At 31.0% G+C, this 10,258-nt stretch overlaps 1 protein-coding gene and 1 pseudogene across 1 annotated transcript; one reads left to right on the plus strand and one right to left on the minus strand.

Moving 5' to 3' along the window:
• Positions 1–2,303: 2,303 nt before the first annotated feature.
• On the plus strand, positions 2,304–4,971 carry LOC137822597 (uncharacterized; annotated as a pseudogene).
• A 1,413-nt stretch (positions 4,972–6,384) lies between these two features.
• Positions 6,385–9,907, minus strand: LOC137821954 (grpE protein homolog 2, mitochondrial-like). Its single transcript, XM_068626777.1, has 6 exons — positions 9,581–9,907; positions 9,138–9,315; positions 8,860–9,053; positions 8,572–8,739; positions 7,528–7,656; positions 6,385–6,786 (listed from the first exon to the last, which is right to left on the minus strand). The coding sequence occupies exons 1-6, from the start codon at positions 9,707–9,709 to the stop codon at positions 6,700–6,702; spliced, it is 885 nt and encodes a 294-aa protein (XP_068482878.1). The 5' UTR covers positions 9,710–9,907; the 3' UTR covers positions 6,385–6,699.
• Between the last annotated feature and the right edge of the window lie 351 nt (positions 9,908–10,258).

Here is a 10,258-nt window from a genome sequence, read left to right on the forward strand (position 1 = left end):
ACTCAATTAATACAATACTCATCACACATCGATTAGGGTGTCTTAGAAATATTCTTCAAACTTGGTAAAATATGTTGCTGCGAACAGGAGAAAGGTGTTTGGGATGAAAAGTTGTGATTCTATTCATGGGATGGTTACTCCTATAGCATTTTGTTCATTACCAACTCATGTTATAAATCTTATCATCAAGATACATCATTTTTTAAAAAGATTTGTGTTTTACAACATTGAAGTAAGACGACCTTACTAGGATTGAACAAAACATTTCAATCATTCTCTATAAGTTTGAGAGAATATTTTCTCATAATTCTTTGATTATATTGGAACATCTACCTATTCATCTTTCATATGAAGCAAGACTTTGTGACTTGTCCAGTATATATGGATGTATTCATTTGAAAGGTAATATCATTATCAATTAGTCTTCAATTTTGTAATTTATAATCATCAATCATAATATAGTTGTTTCATTTTATTGATTCATGGAATATTTTAAACAATCAGTAAATAATAAGGTTTGGATTAAAGATAATTTGTATATTATATTTGCATCACGATACAACTCACTTTTGTTTCAATTATTTCAACTTTATGTTAATACCACAAAATACTAAAAATGAAATGAAAATTAAAAATTTCTCAGTATTTGACCAACCTAGACATCATTAGATAATTGACTCGTGGATTAACCAATCAAGAGTTGACTCATGTTAATGTGTTGATCAACTACAATAAAATTAAAATTGTACTTGGAATAAGTCTCTCACAATATTTTTTTTCTTAATTATTTTATTGAACTTGTTATGTTGTTGTTGACTAAATGAATGATACCTATAAACAACTACATACATTCTCACAATCCGATGAAATTTATGAATCAAATGATTCAATCATTCTTTAAACTATTTTTCATGACTTATTTAACCATTTTTTCATATGCTGACATATCTAAGTTCATAAAAAGTTTTAAAATATGAGAAACTAACACCTCAAAGATTTATTATTAGTCTTTTAAGGTGTGTAAATGAATAATATTCATTTTTATAAATAAGTATAAATTCCGCACTCATACCTAAAGTGAGAACAAGAGAATGATAAATAGTAATGTTTTTTTTACTTCCTAATATACCCTTTAGTATATATACAAATATTTTATTTTTTCTATTTTATCTTTTCATTTTTTCCAAGTGATTTTCAAAATTGATTCCATATGTTACATTTGTTTATTGTAACTTTGAGGCTTTCTACCCTTTGCCATCGCATTTGTCTTCTCCCTAGCTCATTACATCAAATTCTTTTGATCTAAACTTCAAATCTTTTAATGATATTTCATATTTAAATACAACAATGTGTAGATAAATAAATTATATAAATAAATATACGTTAACAATATATTATATTGTAAACTACATACGAATTAATATGTAAAATAATAAAAAAATATTATAATAATTAAATTTGAACTCAATAAAATAAGAAGGCATAATAAAAGTACGAATAAATAAACATATATAAGCAAATGTGTTTCAATAATATTTAATTAATAATAATAATAATAATAATAATAATAATGTTGTAGTTGTTTTGTTGTATAATACTTATAACATATTTTAATACATAATCATAATTTTACTTTTTAATATATAAAAATATTTATTTAATAATTAAAAAACGTGTCCTTACTTTAAAGTAATTAAATAATTTTTTATCTAATATAATCATTACATACATTTTTTTTTAAATATTATTCTTATAAAATTATGTTTAATGAGTTTTAATATTATTTCACAAAATTATATATATTTTAAAGTATTATTTTAATTCAATAAGAATGTAAATACATGTGTGAAACATAGAATATATTTTCATAACTTTTCTCTTATGCATTTTTTAAAAGGTTTATATTTAAAGTTATGGTCATTATTTTTACTGTTTATATAAATAATAAATAAATATTGTTACTAATAATAATTTAACTGTTTTATAGTTAATTATAAATATTCAACTCTTATTTTATTTAGTAGTATGTCTATTTTTTTAAAAAAAGAAAAACACATAATTTTTTTATAGTTTAATAAATTATATTTTTATAGACAAAAACAATAGGTACTTATATAATACTTTATTATATCTTTTATATAGTAATAATTAATTTTCATAACAATAATTATCATTATTATATAATTTTATTAAAATTATATTTATTATCATAAAAATGTCAACATATAATGGAACATAGTATATATTTCCAAAAATAACAATAATAATAAATTATTTTAAAAGCTATTACTATTTTCTCACTGTGCCACTTCATCCCAAACTCCAATTCCTCTCCGTCTTCTACCACCGCCGCTAAATGGAGGCAGTCGGTTCCAGACTCGGTCGCGCCTCCTCCCGTTACGGCTCCGCCACCGTCTTCACCGGTCCTTCAGGAAGTGGAAGAAGAAGTGGGTCCTCGTCACCCCCTCTTCCTCACCCACTAACACCAACACCAACACCACCACCAGCAATAACTATCACGCTCCCGCCAATTCCAAAGCTTCCTCTCTTCTCCTCCTCCGCCGCTGGACCCCCACCACCGACGAAGAGCCTCCCAGGAGGAAGTTCCGTTACACCCCTGTATGTGTCTCTCTAACCCTGTTTTTTTTATAGTTTGCCCGTTGCATTTTGGGGTGAATATTTAATTGGGGTTTTGTTTTGTGGTGAAAAGTTTCAAATTTTGTTCTTGTGCTGTGTTGATAGGTTGTGGTGTTAGGTGGGTTTGGAGTTTTGCTCTGTAATGAAGAAGTGTTGGGTTGGATTGTTGTTTGCATGTTGCATGAGTTGGGATTTCGGGATGTGATAAAGTGTTGTTTGGTAGCTGTCTTGTGTGTGAATTTTAGGTGGTGATATATGTGGCAGAGAAGGAAAAAAACAGGGAAGGTAGATAAGAAAATACAGATTAAAGTTTTTTTTTTGTGTGGAAAAAATTGTTTAATCCCTCTGCTTTCTGTAAAACTTAACTTTGGTGCATGTAATAATCTCAGATTGATAATTCTGATCTCTAATTTTTATAAATATGTAATTTAGTCCCAATCCATGATCAAACTTCAGTGACGGATTTTGATTTTTAGTAAATTGGAAAAGGGATTAAATTCACATATATTTTTGGAGATTAAATTCGTAATTTTGAAAGTATAAGAACTAAAATGTAGCTTGACCATATGTACATAAAAAAAACACATCTTTCTCTCTTTTTTTGGTTTAAGGAAAATGAAAAAAGTAAGTCTAACTTCTAAAAGTACAACAGCAACAATAACCAAGTCTTGTCTGACTGGGAGAAATTGCCTATAGATAGAGATCATACAGTGTTATTCAGGTTGGTTAAAGATCAATGTTTCATAGAAGTCAAAATTCAAAACTCTCTTTTCTTTTCTTCTCTTTTATTTTAAAATTTTAAAATTTATTTTTCCTCGTTTTCTTTCCTCAATAGTGGTGCCCCTCTGTGATATATGGATAAATGTAAAGGTTCACCAAAAAATGAGGCGTATTGAGGTGGAAAAAAGAAGAAGGTTAAGAAAGAAAGTGATAGATGTGCTGGGTAATACGATGGGAAAAGGATATAGAAGAAAAAGTGGATATATATTTGTTAAGGTTGATATTTATATGTACAAGGTTGCTTTAGTCCTTATTTGGGTTGAAATTGTGGTTCCACTGAGTATTAAAATTTGTATCTTTTTTTGTTGGTAAAATCTAGTTATGCCATAAATTTGTGCATGGGAAGATGGGTGGGTGGATCATTGTTTGTTTATGTCAAATCAGTCTTTTTCATCGTAATTGAGGATTGGTCAATTTCATGATGCAGATTGTTGTGCTAGAAGAACAGAAAAAGATTATGGTTAAGGAAGAAAATGAACCTGCAACTGAGAGTGACCAATCTGCAGCTAGACAGACAAATGTCACTCATGAAATGCACGGGAAACTGAACATGTATGAAATGTTGGAGGGAACCAAGGTAAAGTAACAGAGTCCTCCATTCCTGTTTTGAATGGTTTAGAACTTTAGTCTGGTTTCAATTTTCGGACTTTCAAAGCAGAATTTGATCTGCTTGAAATTTATCTTTTCCTCTCTTTCATTATACTGCTCTTAGATTATCCTTTGCTTACTATATTACAATATTGACACACACAAACCTTGTGTTAACATTCAAGAACTATCATGTGTGTTTGCTATAAACCATAATAGTGGGTTAAGAACCATTTTTCCAACTCAGGTATAATACTATAAACATTGCCTATGTTGTACTAAATAAATGGTCCCAAGATAAAAAAAAAAAAAGAGGGTTTTCTTAGGCAATTGAGAGGCTGACCATTGACATGACCTTATCTTTGAAGATTTGGATTGAGTTGAAGGATATGGTGTGATTCATAGAATGCATAATGCATGGGGGATCTATGTAGCCAACTGAAATAGAGAATAAGGCTTTTGTTATTGTTATTCATGGTGAGTAATCATTACTAACATTGATCTACATATCGATGTGTTGCAGGATTCAGACATCGTTAAATTGGATCATGGTTTGGTGGACTTGCAAAGCCACAATGATGAAACCAGCCAGAACAGTGATACTGAATTGGAAAATAATATCTAGTGGTTGGTCCATGAACTGAGTATATGATATGTAAGTAGAAAATCAATGTCAGGCAGCAAAGTGTTGATTCAGGAAATACTGATCTAGTACATAATACCTCTTATCACCTTATATCCCACCATCCTGCATTGGCATGTAATGTAATTAGCCATAATCTTTTGTATATAGTGCTGCCAGTAAGTAGTATAGGAATGATCAGTGACTAGTTTTGGTCAACAAAGGATGATCACTTACTTTTCACGGTGTTCATATGCATGATGTGATGCTTACTATGTCCTGCCTTAATTGTGAATTGTAGGCTTTGGAAATTGATTACTATGGAGGACAAAATTTAGTTGCAATTTCTCAAGTTTTAATTTTAATTTTAAATGGAAACCTCTGGTAAAAATGGGAGTGTAGGGGAATGACAAACCCTGTAGCAGTTCTCATGTTTGTCGTATACTTTGTATGCCTAGATTTAAAGGAATCCTTGGCTGGAAGGGGGAAAAATAGAGAAAAATAGTTCTTTGAAAGTCTATCAAAAATTTGTTACAGAAGTTACTTTTAAAGATATGAAGGGATACTTTTAACTTAAAAAAAATGTTATTTCTTTTCTAATTATAACCTAATATAAATAAAAATCACTTTTTAAAAAAAAACACTTTTTAAAGTAAACAAATCATTCTCAGTAGAAGGAAATGTAAGAGAAATGTGACTAATATACATAAAAATTTAATTTTCTGTCTAGTACCCTTTTTCTAAAATTTTAGATGTCAGATTTATCTTGTCTTCCATCCATATATATGAAAAAAGTAAAATGTATTCAAATTATAAATTAATTGTTGTAAAACAATTGAATTCAAACTAAACACAGTATGGAAAAAAAATATCCACATCCACAGAATTGAATTTATAACTACATATTTTATAGCTTTCTGCGTCTTCATTCAGGCTTGTTTCAACGTTTCTTCTCTAAACGTTAACTTTTTTCTCCTGGTGAGGATCTAGATTAGTTTTCAACATAAAATTTATTAAATTACGTTTTATTCATTAACCTTTATTTTTTTTCTTAGAATGACAAGTCATATTGTTGAAGTACTAAATAGCTAAAGATTAATAATATTGTTTTTTCAGAAATTACACGAATCTATAACAAGAGTCAATTTTGTTTTAACTTAGACTCAAATTTGTTAATTTACATACAAAATTAAATAAAATTAGCTTTCACTTTAGCCTATTATCTGTCTTCCTTTCTATATCACGAAGATACTCCTTGTTTTTCGGTTGAAATTTTTTCTATTAATCATATTTATAAAATATACCCGTAAACTAAATCAAGAACTAATCTTTGAAAAATGACAATTTTTTTCCACTTTTTTACTAATACCAACAATAATAACTGAATCTTTATCGAATACATAAATTCTCAGAAGAAACTGTAATTCAGCAATTGAACATAATGACGAGTAACAAATTTTTGCTAAGGCCTGTCAGAAGAAATTAAATTCCTTAGCCTAATTTTTTAATAACTCCACCCAAGCAACCTTGGTGAAACAAAGTAACATAAAGCACAGACCAATAATAATCGTATTTTCAATATACACTGTCAATACAAATTATTTTACATCATCAACCAATTAAAAATAAGTTTAATTATGATTTGATGACAGTAAAAAATATTTACACCAAGTATTGTAATTACTGGCCCAAGTATTCATTAGATATAATATAATAATATGTAGAATACCATACAGAATTTTAAAAATGGACAAAAATGGGGGAAGGTGACAGCTGCATGTGAAAATTACCCATCAGGCACAAAAAAAGTATTACAATTTCGCGCCTTGTAACAAAAAGAAAGGGATTAGAACTCCTTAACTCAGCGGGTATTTAGAGGTTACAGAAGATGTTACTATAATGACCATGCATATAGCATGTTATCAAAATCTCATGGAATCATCAAGCTCATCGTACATGATATTTTTGTTATTAAAAAATAAGACTCCAAATAATAGGAGAGGCACATAGCAAAAAAACATTGAATGGTATTCAATAAGAACTCACTACTCTGGCTTTCCTTCATGCCATCATCATTTAGTTGCTTCGTTATCATCTACTTCTTGAGTTACACCAACTTCTGCCGGACGAAGAACACGATCATAGAGCATATATCCAGCCTGAAAAATGACCACGGGGTTAAGCCATGTTAGGATTGATGGTAAGGGGTGCAAACGAAAGAAATAACAAATGGTGGCATTGTTTGAGTGTTTATGAATGAACCATCAAGCAAACCTAAGAACAAGACCCACATTTATTCCAAACTCTCAAAAAGTGGATTATAAATCCAACTAAACCTTATCAAACTAACATGAAAAATGAAGTTTGCATTCACTTATTTGATCATATCTCTAATTGATATAAGATATCCAACACGTTTCTTTATACCAAGGATTGAACATCTCAAGTGTGAAACTTGATATTAGTGAGTAATCCGATAATCACTCAATAGCAAATAATACTATAGACTTAACAAACATTGCTAAGATATGCTTTGGTACCATCTTATAAAGTAGATTTAGAACTAAGAACCATACAAAACTATAATTTGGCCATATGGATCTCTAATCAAATCAATGTGACTCCAATACACTCTTCAGACCATGGACTCAAGCACAAACAAAACCTCTTATAAAAATAATTTAGAAAGTAAAAGACCTTTAATAAACATTGATGGAAATCACTATGGTTAATACAACAAACAAAAAGCTAATCATAAATAGTGAAACACATCAACCTAGACTTCATATATTTTTCGAGTTCAAGAAGGTTTTCCAAATACAATACAACACAATTTTGAAAATAAAATGTTGACACGTGGGAAAAATCACAGCACTACAACAAAAAAGTATATAAAATACCTTCAGAACAACTCCAACAGTGCCAGGGGGCTTGGTAGCATCAGGGATTTGGAAGATGGCATTGTGCCTGTGTGGATCAAATGGCTCATTTGTAGGATCATATTTTTCTACACCGGACTTTTTTAGTACCTATAAGCAATAGTTGTCAACAAATATGAATGAGATTACACGGTGGAACTATTTCTAGGAGCACATTAAATCAAGCAAACAATATGAAGTGATTAACTTAGTCTCACTTCACTCCCTTATGAACCACTCTAATCAACTCTATTCTAACTTGACTCCCTTATTAACCACTCTAATCAACTCCATTCTAAACACGGACCTATTGTTATGGAGTTGATGTTAATATTCCATTAATCACTATATCACTGTTAACTATGCATTCACTTTCTTGTACTGGTTTGTTGTTGGACTCGGGCTTAAATTGGGTTTTAATGTGTTCTTTAATTTGTGTCCAAGCTTCTCTTAAATCTTAAATATAAGGGACAATAACATTAGGACTCTAATCATAATGCTTGAAGGATGTCTTTTAAAAAAACAACATGATTCACCAAGAAGTTATTACAATTCACAGCAAATTTGTATCTTCTATAAGATGCTTGCACAATCAGACCCTAGCTTTCATTCCCTAGTTTTCTTCTAATCTCTTCTATTGTTTTCTTCAATGTTTTCTACAACCAGGCTACTTCCCTTGTAGATAATACGGACAACTAAACCCACCAAAACCAAAGCACCAGAGTTTAAAATTCCTTAAAACCAATCTTAATCCTAGAAAGTGTGGATAACCCCCTGACAGCTTGACAGCCTGACAGCCACCAGCTTAAGCCAAAATCCACTTCTTAATCCAGGCACATCAACTCCCCAACCCCTTTCAAACAGACCCAATGAACCTTCAAATCCACCTATTACTACAAGTTACCCACCCATATAAATGTGGAACACTGCAACAAACTGTAAAACAACCTTATAAATGAGAAAATACGTTATATTAGCTAGAACTATTGCAAATAAACAACAAAGCCATAGAGTATAACCGTCTACCTCTGCAAGTTGTTTCTCTGTCATTTCAACACCTTCTAAAAGTGTTTTCAGGAGTTGTGCTGCTTCAGAAGACTGCTTAGGAGATTCAATTTTAGAAAAGCTTTCCTTTACAACAGAGGAAGCTCTTCCCAAATTATCAGCAACATCTAGTAGACTCTTCGCAAAATTCTACATCACATTAAAGCCATTCAGCACAAAATTGAAAAGCTCATGACAGAAGAGCGAGTACCAAGAGGTCAAGACTTTCCCAAATCAAAAAAAAAAAAAAAAAAAGTCAAAACTCAAGACCTGTATAGCAAATTTTTTCGAATTTTCCGCTTCACGCCTTGTTCTGCCCATGACATTCTCCATCTCCGCATAAGTTCGCAGAACTTTGTCCTGCATTTCCGCAATCTCCTTGTGTTTCAACTTCAAGAGAAGTTCCTTCTCAGCAACAAGCTTTATTAAATCATCCCTGGATTGATCACATTCACTCTCTACATCTGAAGCAGAAAACGAAGTTCATTTAAAACTTCAAATATTTCTTTCGACCAATCAAGCTTAAGACCGAGATTTCGAAACGAAACCTGATTCTTCGGTTTGATCGGCAGCTTTGGCTTGTTCAGACTGATCAGTCACCTTTTCTTCTTCACATGCCTTTACGTCATTACTAGCAGGTTCAGATGAGGCCGAAGAAGAAAGTCCGAATCTCGAAGCCAAGGATGAATTCAGTGGATTCCGCAAAGTAGCTTGAACTGGAATCAGCTGGAACATCAGAAAGATCACATGATGAGAATATTTAACCAGAGCTAAATCTACTCGACACAGAATTGCAGGGACAAAGTAGAACAATTACAAAATCTACAGAATAATTCATAGCCAAAACATCATAAAGATAAACTAAACTCACACATGGCATACAAAATGCCAAAACTCTAAAGTTTTCAATAAACCTTAAAACCCTAGTTAAACCCCAATACTAAAAATTAGCAAAAATAAAATCTTGTTCAGGTTTTCGTAGTGGGGTTACCTTGTTGGGTGATGGGTGGAGGAGAGAATGAAAATGATTGGAAAAGGGTTGGGAATTTCGTGAAACAGAGAAGGTGAAGCTTCGACAAAGGGTTGCAGAGGAACGGGACAAGACCCTGAGTACGAACATGGCCGGAGAAAATGGATTGAGCAGAGATTTGGATTGGGATTGAAGAGAGAAAGTGAATTTTGAGGAGAAATGCGAGGAAATGAAGGAGGGAAAATTTGCTTGGACAAAAAGAAAACGAATGTTGGGGGTTAGGGTTTAAGGGAAATGTTTCTCTGTTGACGATATCACCCTTCTGTTTTGGACTTTGGAAACTGCAATGTTTAGTTTTTGTGTGACGAAATGGGAATTTCACATTGGGTTTCCAAATTAGAAGAGTCTAGAACAAAAGAAAATATGCATGTTGTTTGATCAGAATCATCTATAATTCTGATTAATGTTTTTCTTTCTTCTTTTATCATGTTTTGGTGGGAGAAATATATGGCTTTAAAAAATAATAAAAAATTAAAAAATTGTTAGTTTAAAAATTTATATTTTGAAAAGAAATTAGTATTTTTTTTATATCAAAATTTAATAAACGTGTAAATTTGGTTGTGAGGGTAAGTCTATCATCCCTAAATTAATATTATTGACATATAATGACTAAAATATTTTAACAATATTACTTACTTA

Source organism: Phaseolus vulgaris, chromosome 9 (assembly GCF_000499845.2).
Source record: "Phaseolus vulgaris cultivar G19833 chromosome 9, P. vulgaris v2.0, whole genome shotgun sequence".
NCBI lineage: Eukaryota > Viridiplantae > Streptophyta > Magnoliopsida > Fabales > Fabaceae > Phaseolus > Phaseolus vulgaris.

What these genes read in the sequence shown, in the direction of transcription:
- LOC137821954 (XM_068626777.1), bottom strand. Translation starts at nt 9,709, where the DNA reads ATGTTCGTACTCAGGGTCTTGTCCCGTTCCTCTGCAACCCTTTGTCGA. An exon ending in TCCACCCATCACCCAACAAG is followed by an intron (nt 9,316 to 9,580) that starts GTAACCCCACTA and finishes CTGATGTTCCAG; the next exon opens with CTGATTCCAGTTCAAGCTAC. An exon ending in CTGTTGGAGTTGTTCTGAAG is followed by an intron (nt 6,787 to 7,527) that starts GTATTTTATATA and finishes GTCATTTTTCAG; the next exon opens with GCTGGATATATGCTCTATGA.